The 14,451-nt window shown below is 41.2% G+C and overlaps 1 protein-coding gene across 1 annotated transcript; it reads right to left on the bottom strand.

Moving 5' to 3' along the window:
* Positions 1–369: 369 nt before the first annotated feature.
* LOC114634780 (carcinoembryonic antigen-related cell adhesion molecule 3-like) lies at positions 370–6,778 on the bottom strand. Its single transcript, XM_028783367.1, has 4 exons — positions 6,715–6,778; positions 5,312–5,671; positions 3,342–3,701; positions 370–488 (listed from the first exon to the last, which is right to left on the bottom strand). The coding sequence occupies exons 1-4, from the start codon at positions 6,776–6,778 to the stop codon at positions 370–372; spliced, it is 903 nt and encodes a 300-aa protein (XP_028639200.1).
* Between the last annotated feature and the right edge of the window lie 7,673 nt (positions 6,779–14,451).

The raw sequence follows: 14,451 nt of genomic DNA, 5'->3' as shown, positions 1-14,451 counted from the left end.
TGGGTCATGCATAGGATTGTGTTATCAGGGCTTGAAGGCCAGATAGAGAACTTGGATCATTCAGTCAAGAACAAACATTAGTTAGCAGAAATCTCAACTTGGAACATCCTTCCTTAACTACATGTCAACCCTGCAGAATTCAGGAGCCCTAGGCAATGATGCTGTGTGGGTTCCTTCACACACATTGGCACATTATTTAGCCTTTGAGAAATAGCTATTTCTACCAATAGAAATTTGTTGCACGAAATTTCTCCATGTTATCACTGAACTTAGTTGGGTTCTAATCATAAGTCTCAAGCTGGGATCAACCACCCATCCTTAATAAGGCAATTAAAAGAACTGAAAGAATACTTGTAAGTAAACAGATGTTTAATTGTAATATATAGTATTGGAAGAAGAAAAGCACATGTCCAACTTTTGTCTTTGATTCTTCGACATCTGTGGTGTGCTTGCTGGTCTTTGATTGTCTGAAGCCTGTCTTCCACGTTCTGAATTGAGAAGGACATTTAAATAGAAAACCAATGACAAGTATGTCTAAGCAGTCCCAACCAAGGTATAAACCCGCTTACCCCACCCCATCATTGGCTAGTTTCAATCCCATCATATACTGTGGTGCAGTAAGGTGAAATTTCTTTCCAAAGAGAAAGTTCCCCTTTGGGTAAGGCCTCTTCTTTCTCTCATCATGAAACACCTGGGGAGTTTCTCTTTTTGAATGGGAGTTCATTGTTTCAATCATTTGATGGGATGAGAGATACAAATGGCTCTTAAAATACCTTCCTTTCTGCCAAGCAGACTATAATGTGCAAAAATTATTAGGTATAGCCAGGATATAAGAACAATTCCCTCAAGGATTTTTTTTTGTATTCACAGAAAGACCTTATATTAATCTCTGAGTGCTGAGGGGGTCCCATTTTGATTAAATGTAGAAGTCACAAGTTGGCTAGAAGCTAATGAATCCATGAACGGGGGGAAATCTGTGCATGGGTCCTATTGGGGACAGCACTGTCCAGAGGGCACATGTGAGTGTAAGATCTCTCTCCTGTGTAAAATAAGAAACGTCCCAAACATTCCAACAGTGTCAAATGTCATGTTTAGAGTCTATTTAGAAGATATATGTCCTGGACTTTCTGAACAGTTAGGCACAGAGAGACAGGAACAATCCCAGTGTGAGAGACACTTTCTTTCTTCCTCTTCCTAAGAGCCAGGAATCACAAAGCAAGTTGAATCAACTGCTTCCAGAATATATAATATAATGGAACTAATCAGGATTGGAGTTTTAGATTGCATCACTGGATCATAGGAGTCACCTTGAGGCAGTGTTACAATATGAGAAGTAGGTACATATGATAAAGCCATTAGACAGCACTGCTTGTGTCACTTCTTTCTGGGAAAAGTCCATAAGTCACCGGATGACCATGAACCACACTAGGAGAAAGATGGCATCAAAAGTGAAATGGAGGTAAGAAGCAAGACTTTGGGGCTGGCAGCTTTGTCTTTCTACCTTTAGTCTCTGAGGAGTCAATATAGAGTTGCAATATGTGTTTCTGTCTGTCTCTTGGATTATTACAGACACCAACATCACAGAAGTCAAGATACATGGACATAAACACAAGAGGGACTCCTTCACACTATGTGTGTGTGTGTGTGTGTGTGTGTGTGTGTGTGTGTGTGCATGCTTGTGTGTGTGTGTGTGTGTGTGCGTGTGTGCATGCGTGCATGTGCGTGTGCATGTGCATGCTGTAGGGTGTGGGCATATTAGGGAGCCCAAGAGGAACATATTTCTTCTGATTTCTACACCAGGAACCAGAAAAGGCAGCTACTGAGGTGGGAATGTAAGGAGATCAATGAACTGTGCAAAGCAGGGACATAACTATCTGGATGAACGGACAGGAGATTAGTGGCAGGAAAGGTGTAACAATAGTAGAAATGTGAATGCAAGCAACAATGGGAGTCCGAATAACTACAAAGACTCCAAGGAGCAAAATCTAATTGTCTACTTGAGCGTGTCACTCCAAGTAGCCTCCAGGATGAGTAGAGAGTGGGCACTGTCAGACATACTAGGACTCTACATGTAACTTTAATGTCTGGAAGGGTTCTAAGTCATCCATTCATAAACTCATCAATCTATGCCCACAATCCATTCATAAATCAACCTAACACCACCCATTTGACTATTTATTACTATTTCCTTTCTTGCTTCATCCTAAATGTATTGAGTGAGCATCACACTAGACCGTGTGACATGTGGGATCTTAATAGAGGAATAAGAAAAAGCCTTGTCCCTATGCTTCAAGAGAAGTGAATCAATAACAATAAGAAATCTATGATCTGAAGCTCAGTGCATTGGAGTAAGAGAATTAGGCTGGAGGGAGATTCAGAATTCAATTAAGTGTTTATCTCAAAGTCAAAACTGACTGTCAATTTGTTGCTTCCATTGCCTGTACCAGACACTCGCTGTGAGACATTGATGACTAAGGTGAAAATTTCTGAACCCACAGCACTCCTCTGACTCAGAGATACTTGATAAGACATCCTAAAATAGATACGTTTGAGCTGTGACATAGTCATTTTGTGCTTCTGATGAGATACCCATGGACTCTGTAACTTTTATTCAACAAGTGTCTTTACTGTCTCTAGATTCCCTACAGTACGTATACATGGTAACTTATCATTTCCCTATCTGTAAATGAAGCTCAAATATTATTGATGTCCTAAACTTGAGACTGAAGAGCTGTTAAAATCAGGGGTGCATGTTATAATTTGCATAAAAATGAGAATTTCCTAGGCTGAACTGAGGATAAGCAGTTGCCAAGAGGACCTATGCTCCATTGGATATCTAAACTTTCCTGTGAAATCTCAAGACTATCAGGACAGTCAGTATGTTGCATGGCCACCTGTCCAGGTGTTCTGTCCATTCTGAATCTCAGGAAAAGAAGATGCCCAAATGACCTAGCCTAATCATGACTGTCATGACAGTTACTGAGTTGTTCCACATATTCCAAGACTCGGATGCAGAATGGCAAATTACTTCTACCCAGCTCTAGCAGGTAGTCAAATTCAAGCAATGTCACCAAGCTTTCTTAGGGCCATGTTCATGAGGAAAGCACAGAGAATCTGAGCTGAGGATGACATCCTTGGATTGAGTTACCATACTACTGTCTATAGGTTCCAGTCAGATCAAGGCTTCTGATGTATTTCACTTTGGACTATGGTGTATGACTCTTACTAAATGCCCAATCCAAAGTGAAAGTACACAGTCCATATGGGAGGAAGTTATAGTCCAAGCCTCACTGTCTTAGGTATACAGAGAAGAATAAGCCCATCACCCAGGAGTCACTTACTGTTTACTTGGAGGTCAAAAATGGCACACTCTGATTTCAAATCTACAGGTATGGTCCGTATGGTGTAAAGCCCCGTGTCTTTCTGGGTGACATTCAAGAGCATCAGGGATCCATCATTGCATATTGTCAATCTGTCCAACAATCCATGCCCCATCAGAGTTGAATTGGTGAGGAATGAGTAGCTGGCTATCTTAAAATGGTCAAGTGGAAATACTCCTTTGTGCCAGACAAAGCCTTGAAGCTTCTCTGGCAGATTATGAACCAGCAGAATAATATTGTCATTTTCTTCAACCCTGGATGGCACCAACTCAATTGTGAGTTGAGAAGGAGTAAGGTGATTCTTGTTGCCTAAAAGTGGGCCTACATGAAAAGAAAGGAAATAAAATAGAAATAGACCATCAAAAGTGATTCCTCTGAATTTGGTGGGAAGATGTATCTTTGAGTCCTTAGCAGATGTATCTATCACTTATCCTTGGTGTGTGAATGAGGGCATGTCTATCTTACTTGGTGGAGTTCAGCAACACAAATTCCATGCCCTTGGTACTCTTGAACTTCTGTATGGGACTCTTCCCTCATCTGTCTGCTTGACTCACCCTTCACTGCCCTCAGATGTCTGCTCAGACCCACAGTGTTTGGAGGAAGATACGTTGCCCAGCATCTTCCTCAACAGAAACTAGGTCTACATACAGCCGTATTTTGCACTGAAACTTTTATGGTGCATTCTCAATGCTATTGCTCATGTCTCTTGCCATCCAGTAGAAGACTTTGTGGCCTCTGATCAAAATCATAATCTTGGAATCAGGCCTAGAATGGGCTCAATCGATAAATGAATGAATGAATGAATAGATGGATATGTGCTTCAGATCACTGTATGTCCATGCATTAAGTTACCACATTCTAAGGTTATAAGATAATTATAGTTTTCATACCCCAATTTATTTTTATTGACTCTTTGCATTGGGGAAGGGAACATGCACTCAAGCATGTATCAGTATATGGGTAAGTTGGTGTATGGGACAGTATCTATGTATAGGTCAGAGGACAGCTTGTGTGACTGAGTTCTCTCCTTCCATCGTGTGGGATATGAAGATTCAACTCAGGTTACCAGGGATGAAAGCAAGTGCCCTTATCCACTGAGTAATCTCAGTTTACTTTTCATTTGAAAAGTGATCTTGTCATAGGTGGAGACATTAGCCTTCAGAATATACTTGCCAAGATAGTTAATAAACTAGGTTAATGAACAATCAAACTTTTCTCTCCCCATCTTACCATTTTCTGTTCACTGGGACCTATCACCTGCTGAGATGCTGTCTCTCTTGCTGTGGGCTCTCATCTCATGTTGAAAACAGAAACCCTGAGTCTCCTCTGAAGCCCTTATCCTTTCCTGGAGACTCCAGACAATCACTCAGCTAACTTCCTCCCTCCCAGGGATAGGGAATGGTGTAGGTACCGGTAGCAGGATAACCTGCCACTGTGAGTACATTTGCATGGATATTAAGGAGCCAGCTCTATAGTCTTTGATGTCTCTTCTGTTCTCACTCCTTGAAAAATACTTTCACTTCCAGCTGTGCCTCTGAACACTGTTGCTCTGATATCAGCACTACTGTCCTACCTCACTCTGAGCAGAGTCTGGGACAGTGCCTGGATCAAGGGTCACTGAAGATTTCATAGTTTCCTCATCTCTTCCACAACTCAGGTGGAGGTTCATGGTGAGAGGCCCAAGAGTCTGGCTTGAGGTTGATATCCTTGTCTGAGTTACTCAGCACAAGTCCTTTGCAGGTACAGTAAAGTGAGAGATTCTGATCTATAAAAGTTTGTCTCCAAAATGCATGTCCTGCACTAAATCCTCAAACAAAAACAAGAAGACACAGTGTATAGGGGATATAGACAGCTCAGACCTGACACTTCTCTGAATGTACAATGGGATGCACACTACCTAACAACAGATTTCACAACAACAAATTACTTACTCTGTACAAAGAATTCTGCACGCATTATTTCAGGTCTTGAGCTTGTATGAAGTATTTGTAGGGTGTAGTATCCAGAGTCTTTTCTGGTTACACTCTTGATCAGCAGAGATCCACTGTTGAGTACTGTCTCTCTATGACTGTTTGCAGGTCCCACCACACTAGAATTGGTAGCTATATCATGTCTTGCAATTTCAAAAGACTTGAGTGGTTTATCTCCTCTGTACCAGGAAAGGGCTTTAACATTCTTTGGCAGGTTTTTCACAAACACAAGAACATTTTCCCCTTCAATAGCAATGGGAGGCACTGATTCAATGGTAAGCCGGGCAGTAGTGGGAAGTAGCCAGCAGGTTAAAAGGGAAACTAGAAGGGAAGAGAGAAAATTCATGAACATTGAGACCTCTGTATTTGATGGAAAGATGAGATCTGTGTCCTGAGTGTCCATGCTCAACACTCGGCCTAGCTGGATAGGTGAGGATGGCAAAATTGTACATTGAAGGGAATAACAACATAACCTACACTCCATTAGTGACCCTGGATCTGTTTCTTTATGTGTATGGAACTCTCTTCTTGGTTATCTCAAGGACTCTCCACATTGTTTTCAGCTTCCTGCTCACATTCTGAGTACTTGGACAGAGAAGATGTTTCCTATTCCCTCTTACTCTACAGATTCTCACTTTCTTTATAGTCTCTGTTCTCTCTTTGATATAAGTTCTCTGATTCTACTTCTAGATGGTCTTCCTTGTCTAACTTACAGGCTACTAGTCTAGGGCTTTATTAGAACCAAGATGAGCCTACATCTTTGGAAGGCCCAGAACTGATAAAGCCTTGGACACCTTTGGATGAGTGAGAGAATACATGTGTCAGGGATATGCATATCCAGGGGTATATTTACAAATTGCTAAAATATGAAGCTAAGAACATCTTTAGTACAAGATTTTGGTATAGTTTGTATGTATGGGCAAGGTGAATGCCTGTATATGTTTGCACCTGTGTGTATTTGTGTATAGGTGAATGTGTACACAGCATATACATGGAAGTCAGGACACCTTGTATGTATTTGGAAGTGAACTGATGATTTAGGTTTTTCAGCCATCAGCATTACCATTAAGTCATCTCAATGGTTCTCCCTAGTTTGGTTTTTAATTAGACAGTCACTCTCTGATGGTTGAAAACATCAGTCCTCAGAATATAGTTGTCCATGTGATTAAACTGGAATAGAAAACAATGGAGCCATTTCTCCATTATACTATCTTGTGTCATTTCCTCCTGTGGTTTGCCTGCCACTGTCTGTGTCCTCTTCCCAAAACCCCGAGTGTACCCCCAGGTTCTTGTCTCCCCAGGGACTTTAACAAGGCTCTGAGCTCCCCTTTCTCCCACTCAGTCACAAATAGTGGCCTCCTCACCTGTGAGAATGAGCCCCTGCCAGGAAGTACAGTCATTACTGGAAAGTGCAACAGAGTCCATCATGACCTCTCCCTCCTGCCACCTGCTCTGTGTTTCCTCTGTGAAAAGCTTCAGCTCCTGTGCTGTTTCCACACTGTGCTTTTCTGTCAGTTCTGCTGCCTTTCCTCCCTTTTATCTGAGTCTCTTTCAAGGTAGGGGCCCTTCTAGAATTACATGGCCTGGAGACAATTTTTGTGTACAAAACACATCAGCTCATTTTTCCCTAACTCCTGTTCCCTACCATTCTCCCCTTTTCTCTCATTATGTCTCAATCCACCAGACTGCACATTGAGCAATAAAGGTGATAAGACTCCTCAATCCTTTTATGGCCTTATGTGGACATATGGTACTGTGGGATTTGCATACAAACAGAAAATCATGAAGGATACAAATTAATATGTTTTTTATTTTTCCCAGAAAACTTCTTGTTCTAACTTTCTGCTGCTATGCTAAACACCCAGAACAAAAAGCAGATAAAGAGAGCAAAGCATTTACAGGCCTGACTCAGAGGTCAAATTAATCCTTGAGGGAAATCAAAGTACACATAAAAGACACGAATCTGGAGTCAGAAACTGAGGAGGAGAGCTTTTTTTAAGGGTCACTCACTGATACTCTCACTTTTCGATGTCCTTTTCTGTGTCTGTGTGTTTCTGTCTCTGTTTCTGTCTTTCTCTGCCTCTGTGTCTCCCCCCCTCTCTCTCTCTGCCTCTCTCTCCTTCTCTCTTTCTTTTTCTCTCAGGGGTACATGGTTCATTATCTTTCTGAGACCACTCAGAACCACTTGCAGAGGGATAGCACCAACCACAGTGGTGTCTGCCCTCCTATTTCAATTAAGATACTCAATAGAATCCTCCACAGATTTCTTCAAAGTGCTCTATAAAAGATACTGACTCAACTGAGTCTCTTTTAGCCCCACTTGTGTGACTTTAGGCTGTGTACATTTGACAGTAAAGGCTAATTACAACTGGAAGCTCCCTGTTATCCAAGGAAGTGCCCATCACTGTTGGCTGTGACCATCACATGTGTGACTGTCTACAGCCTCAGGCAGCTGGACCTTCAGAGAACAGACTCAGTTCAGAAGCAACCCTTCCTCAGGTTCACTTTCCCACTACCCTGATTTTTAAGCAATATCTGATTTGGTATCAACTCTTTGGTATCCATCAGTGACATTTTCATTCATGAGAAATGTAGTGAGATTAGTAGCATTCTTTTCAGAATGATCTAAGACAGGTTCAGTCTTGTTAATGAAATAAAAAAGGGAAGGATGAAGAGAGCATTTGGGACTCCTTGGCAGGCATCTGAAACTGACCAAGGACAAGGAAAAGGGCTTCAGACAGGAATCTGACATTAGGCAAGAACAAAGAAGTATTTTCAGGCAGGAATCTAAATATTAGGCCAGAATAATGAAGTAATCTTCAGACATGAAAATGACTTTGGACTAGGACTTTTGGAAGTAGGCTCAGATATTTTGGTCATCCTGATAAGCCCTTAGAAACAGTGATCACAGGAGTGGTCAATGGACATACATTATTGCCTTGCTTGTTCTTTGACTATTTTTGGTGATTGTCTTGCATGTTCCCTGACTTTTGCATTGGTAGCTCCTCAATCTAGAACTGTCTTTAATACTTGCATGTAATTAGAATGGTATAAAAGCAAATTGGGGGAAAATGACATCAAAGGTCTGTTAGTCACCAAGTGATACAGGAACAGATCTGGGAGCAGAGCTTGGAACTGCTTTTTGTTGCCCATCTACTGAACATTTTCATCTGTCATTTGACTGTCTATGAGCAGGTTTAAAAGTAGTGGGTGTTCCTCCTAGGTCAAGAAGGTCATAAAAGGAAATGGAGGAGACAGGAACACATGGTTTACTGACAGAAAAAATTCCACTTTCGTTCTTGAGGATCCTACCTTCCCCTATAAAGTTTCACTGTCTGCCTAATATATTCTCTAACTCTCCAGGTCAGACTGAACCTAGAAGAATCAGAAAGACAAAGAGAGAAGACAACTGAGAGCTACATTGAAGGCTTAGGATAATACTAAGACTTAACTGCACCCACACAGATTAGAAAACATTGTCTTCATCTTTCCAGAAAACCAAAAGACTTGACCCTAAAGCTTAGTGCAAATCCTCTCAGCAGAGGAGATAGTTTTGTTCCAGATAATCCTACTGATGCTGATGGTAGATAGAGCTATGGAGGAAGTAGGCATGAGGTCCTTGTTGTTTATGATGATGTTCTGGTAAACATGTTTTCATAAGGATCATGGAGAACACTGTCAATATGTCCATTTGAACTGTGTAGATGGCTGAGGGTAGGGAGAGGTTTGTTCCCAGGTAGAAATAAGGATCTAAAATGTTATTAATGAGGCATTAGGGCCTCGTCATGAAAACAGGAAAAAAGTTACTTCTGAAGCCACTTCTGATATCAAAACACAGCATGAGAAGAATCTGTTCAACAGCAAGCCACAATGTCTCTCTGGGCTAGGATACAACCAATTATGGATCCCAGTTAGAGGTCATGGTGAAGCTTAGATACCATACACATGGCCCTGGTTGGCCATAAATACAAAAAATCCTGAACTTTATTCTTGTGTGTTGACTAACATTGTGTCTGAGATGCCCATATTCCTCTATAACTGGGAATAACCTGATTCTACTGTAAAGAGGAATGGACCCGCAATCCCATTGCTGATCCAACCCTGGGCTGGAAAGTTTGGCGTGGGATAACAAAGGCTATGAATTTCAACCTAGGTGTTCATGTGGGTGTTTTGCTTCCTGAACCAATGAGGAACTGTGTGTTCATGGACTACTCTTGTGTTTAGTTAGTTGTGGTTAAAATCATGAAAGAAACAAATTTACTCTCAGCTATACTTTGAGTTGTTTCTGTCATTTCTACTGGCATTCACTGGGTTTTAGTTTCAGCACTGCTAAAGTCCTACGTAATTGATTGTGACTCAGGCTGCCATAGAAGGACCTGAGTTCTACAATACCATGATGCCCAATCTGTTCTATGTGGGAGAAACAGTCCATGTCACATGTAAGCTGACCCTAAGTGACTGACATTATAGACCTTAGATGAAGGCAGAGCTCAGTTGACACTCATTGTCCTTATTGACACACTGACTGCCTGGAGACAGAGAATTCTGTGTCCCTCCAGCTGCACTGATCACCACTCTCAAGCATAGCTCAGCAAAATTCAAGATTTTAGTATTAAAAGCTCTCTGAAAAGTAATAGTGAAAAAAAAATTCCCTTTAAGATTCTTGAGCAGCCCTAATACCTGTCTTCATGAGTTCATGTGTGTACAGAAACCCCACATGAGACTAGAATTCAGGTAACTATGCAGGATTGTTCATAAAAACCATGAGGTGTTTATTTTTTCTTTGATTCTTTTTTATTGAATATTCTATTTACATTTCAGATGATATCCTCTTTCCCCACTACCCCCCAGGAAAACCTATCCCATACCCATTGTGTGCCCACTCACCCACCCATACCCACCACCTCCCCACCCTCGAATTCCCCCACACTCGGCCTCCAGCCTTCATGGGACCAAGGATCTCCTCTCCCACCTATGTCCAACAGGGCCATCCTCCCTTGCATATACAGCTGGAGCCATGGGTCCCTCCCTATGTTCTCCCAGGCTGGCGGTTTAGACCCTGGGAGCTCTGGTTGGTTGGTATTGTTGCTCTCCCCATGGGGCCACAAACACTTTCAGTTCCTTCAGTCTTCTCTCTAACTCCTCTATTGGGAACCTCTTGATCAGTTCAATGGTTAGCTGTGAGCATCCGCCTCTGAATATGTCAGGCTCTGGCAGACCTCTAAGGAGACAGTGATATCAGGATCCTGTCAGCATGCACTTCCTGACATCCACATCAGCATCTACCTTTGGAGACTGCACACGGGATGGATACCCAGGAGGAATGGTCTCCAGAAGACCCCTCTTTCAGTTTCTGTCCACATTTTGTCTCCATATTTGCTCTCTTGTGTATTTTATTACTCCTTCTAAGAAGGAGCAAAGAACCCAAACTTCAGTCTTCCTTCTTCATGAGATTCATGTGGTTTGTGAGATGTATCTTGAGTATTGTGAGCCTTTTGGCTAATAGCCACTTATAAGTGAGTGCATAAGATGTGTGTTCTTTTGTGGTTGGGTTACCTCACTCAGGATGATATTTTCTAGTCCCATCCATTTAGCTATGAATTTCACTAATTCATTGTTTTAATAGCTGAGTAATACTCCATTGTGAAAATGTACCACATTTCCTGTATCCACTCCTCTGTGGAAGGACATCTGGGTTCTTTCCAGCTTCTGGCGATTATAAACAATGCTGCTATGAACATAGTGGAGCATGTTGTAATATGTTGGAGTATCTTCTGAATATATGCCCAGGAGTGGTATAGCCATGTCCTCAGGTAATGCTATGTCCAATTTTCTGAAGAGCCACCAGACTGATTTCCAGAGTGGTTCTACCAGCTTGCAAACTGACTAACAATGTAGGAGTGTTCCCCTTTCTCCACATGCTCATCAGCATCATCTCTCACCGTAGTTTTTGATCTTAACCATTCTCATTGGTGTAAGGTAGAATCTTGGGGTTGTTTTGATTTGTATTTCTCTGATGACTAAGGATGTTGAACATTTCTTTAGGTGCTTCTTGGCCATTTGAATTTCCTCAATTGAGAATTCTTTGTTTAGCTCTTTACCAAATTTTTAATAGGCCTAGCTAGTTGTTTGGAGTTTTATATCTTGAGTTCTTTATATAGATTAGATATTGGCCCTCTATCAGATTTAAGATTGGAAGTGCTTATTATAATCAGTGAGTTTCTGAGCAGAGAGAGTCCTATGTTAGCTGCAAGAAATACTGGGAGGCATAAAGCAAAGTTGTTTATGTTGCAGAAGTGACAGTAGCACACAAGAAAATAAATAATTTATGGTCTAGTGTGTTGAATTCTACAGAAAATCTTCAGGGTCATGGACCTTAGTTGTGGAATCAAATCTAACTGTCCATTTCCTTTTTGCTCCTGAACAAGATATCCTCTCAAGCTATGGATGACCAAGATTAATATCAGCTCCTCAATGCTCCACAGACAGCTCAGAAGTCCTCCAGGGTAGAGACAGTAGATACGTGACTGCAGACAGATTACTCATGCTCACATCTGCTTCCCATGGTCTGCATAACCCTGAGCCAAGCAAGCCCTGTGTTAGTTTCAGGAATTATTGGAAAAGATACAACAAAGTCTTTTCCTCTACATTCTAGGAGGTGTGACAGCCAAACAACAGATAACATATGGTTTCATCTGTAGTAGGTAGGATGGGGAGTCCTCGAATTCTGCAGAAATTCTCCCTAGACAGTAGTTCTTTTGGTAGATCTGTTTCTCAGATATAGGACTCATGGTTTGTGAATGTTGAAATCTCTATAATGTCACCTTTAATATGAACAAGACAAAATCTTGGGACAGGATAGTTGTCTAGATGAGCAGCATCTGTTACTATTTGGCTGAAGGAGAGACTGCATTAGACATAATCACTGAGGACACTAGGGGGTCAGGAAAACATATGTTTTCTCTTTCTCCCTTGGGAATCTTGACTATTTTGTGAAGACTCATAAGTCATCAGAACAATTGATCAATGACATGGGCAACTGGGCAGATGTGCTCCTTTTGCTGAGACTCAGAAGGACATGCTCTGGTGATCTAACTTGTGGCTCATATGGCAGTGCACTTGCTGGTTCCATGAGCTAGGAGATTCAGACAGGTAATAAATCAGTCTTTTCAGTTAGCTCTAACAGGTCATGTTCCACCCCTGCACACACTCTCCAAGAGTAACCTAAACTCAAAAGTTTGGGATACAGACCAAGATCCAAGACATCCTAGAGATCTCATTTTTATTAATACTTGGTATTTCCCTCAGCCAGAGCATACTTGAAACACAAAGAACTTTCTTTGTCCGTATTTATGGTGACAGACATAAAATCTAGGGTTATTCGAATTCTTTGGCTGAGATATAACATTATACATCCTCCTCTCAGCCAGACAAATTAAGAAAAATTTCTGATATTACAATTTTCCTACTTTGGTTGTGTCCTCACTAAATGCTCAAACCCAGTGTTAGCATAATAAAACTGACAGGTAGTAACAGTGTCAGGCATGTTTCTCTTGTTTAACTAAGTAGAAATACCACATGTAACAACTAGAGATCAAAAAGAGCCGTGGACTGTTTGGATAGTGAAATGTATGTAGTTCTTTTATTTCAACCTTTGAATCCATATGTGTATGGTAAAAATTCCTTTTTACATCAAGGTGGCATTCTGCAACATTAGGGATCCTTTGGTGTACATTTTTTCTCTGACACTATGTACAGGCCCCAAAACACTTAGTGGTGGCTATTACATAATATGTAAGTTCATCCCTGTCAACTACACTTTCCTCTTTGTATCAGTAAAAATCTTCAATATTCTCTGGCACATTAAGGACAAATTAAACATCTTCCCCTCCAGTTGCTTTGAGCAACAGTGATCCAATAAAAAGCCTTTGGTTAATCTTTTTGAAAAAATACAACTTTTACTCTCAGATGAATAGACTTAAATTTCTAGTGAATTCCTGCCCCACATTGGGCACCATTTTGTTGAAATAAATATTTTAAAGGTGAGGCTGTGCAGACCGGCCACCTAAGCTGTGTCTGCTCTGCCTAGCGCAGCTGCCATGTTCCATGGCCAGAGGCCCCATGCGCACAGCAGCTAGAACTGACCAGCTAGAAACACCAGCCCTGCCAGACATGAGACACCAGCGTGGGAGATGGCTCTGCCAATCTTCCATGCTGCATCCACAAGGCTAAGAATTGCCCAGACCATCCTGCCATCCATGCAGGCCCGGTAGAAAAATGAGACTCTAACACTTAAAGATTAACCAGCGACTTTATATTTTTGGTAAAGCTCAATAACAATACATCCATAGAAAGAGAGTTGTTTCTTAATTAGCTAACCTAAATAAAAATTGTTACCTGAGACTGCTCTCCATACCTGCGTGGCTCGCCATCCTCCTAGATCTCTGCCCTCTCTCACTCCTCCTCTTCCTTTTTACTCTTCCTCTCCTAACTCCTCCCACCCTAGCTCCTCCTACACTATGCAACTGTGTTCATTTCTCTGCCTCCAAGTGTGCATCTGCTTGCATCTAGAGGCCTGGAAAAGGACTATGTAACATGACCTTTTTTTTCAATCAGTGATTCTGAATATGTCATTTACTTTGAATTGAAATAAGTTCTCAGGTTTTCTAAATAGAATACGCCTGATTTCAATTCAGATCTCTGCTCACACTCAAGAGCATTGGGTACAGTAATGCCTACCTTTACTCTACATCTTCTTCTAGAATCCATGCCTTATTTCTTTATTTCTTAACCATTTCCTTTTATAAGATTTTTGGTAGTCTTTTTTATTGAGCACTTTATTTATTTACATTTTAGATGACATCCCATTTCCCCATTTTCCCTTCATAGAAAACCCCTATTCTATTCCCCCTCCTCTTTTTTTGCTTTTATACCATTTTACTTACATGAAAGTATTAAGGTCATTTCTAGATTGATGAACTACCAATACAATAGATGTAAATAGTCAAGGAACAAGCAAGACAATAAAGAAAATTCCATGAACACTCCCATGATCACTGTTTTAAGGGCTTATTAGAATGACCAAAATACCTGACCCTACT

Source organism: Grammomys surdaster, unplaced genomic scaffold (genome assembly GCF_004785775.1).
Source record: "Grammomys surdaster isolate TR1022 unplaced genomic scaffold, NIH_TR_1.0 1089, whole genome shotgun sequence".
NCBI classification, from domain to species: domain Eukaryota; kingdom Metazoa; phylum Chordata; class Mammalia; order Rodentia; family Muridae; genus Grammomys; species Grammomys surdaster.
The sequence above is the reverse complement of the archived record's forward strand: the minus strand, read 5'-3'. Positions and strand labels throughout refer to the sequence as shown.

Excerpts from the sequence above, each read along its gene's own strand:
- LOC114634780 (XM_028783367.1), bottom strand. The coding sequence starts at position 6,778 with ATGATGGACTCTGTTGCACTTTCCAGTAATGACTGTACTTCCTGGCAG. Across the intron at positions 3,702-5,311 it reads TGCAGAATTCTTTGTACAGA|GCCCACTTTTAGGCAACAAG; the intron begins GTAAGTAATTTG and ends CTTTTCATGTAG. Across the intron at positions 489-3,341 it reads TTTTGACCTCCAAGTAAACA|AACGTGGAAGACAGGCTTCA; the intron begins GTAAGTGACTCC and ends TTCTCAATTCAG.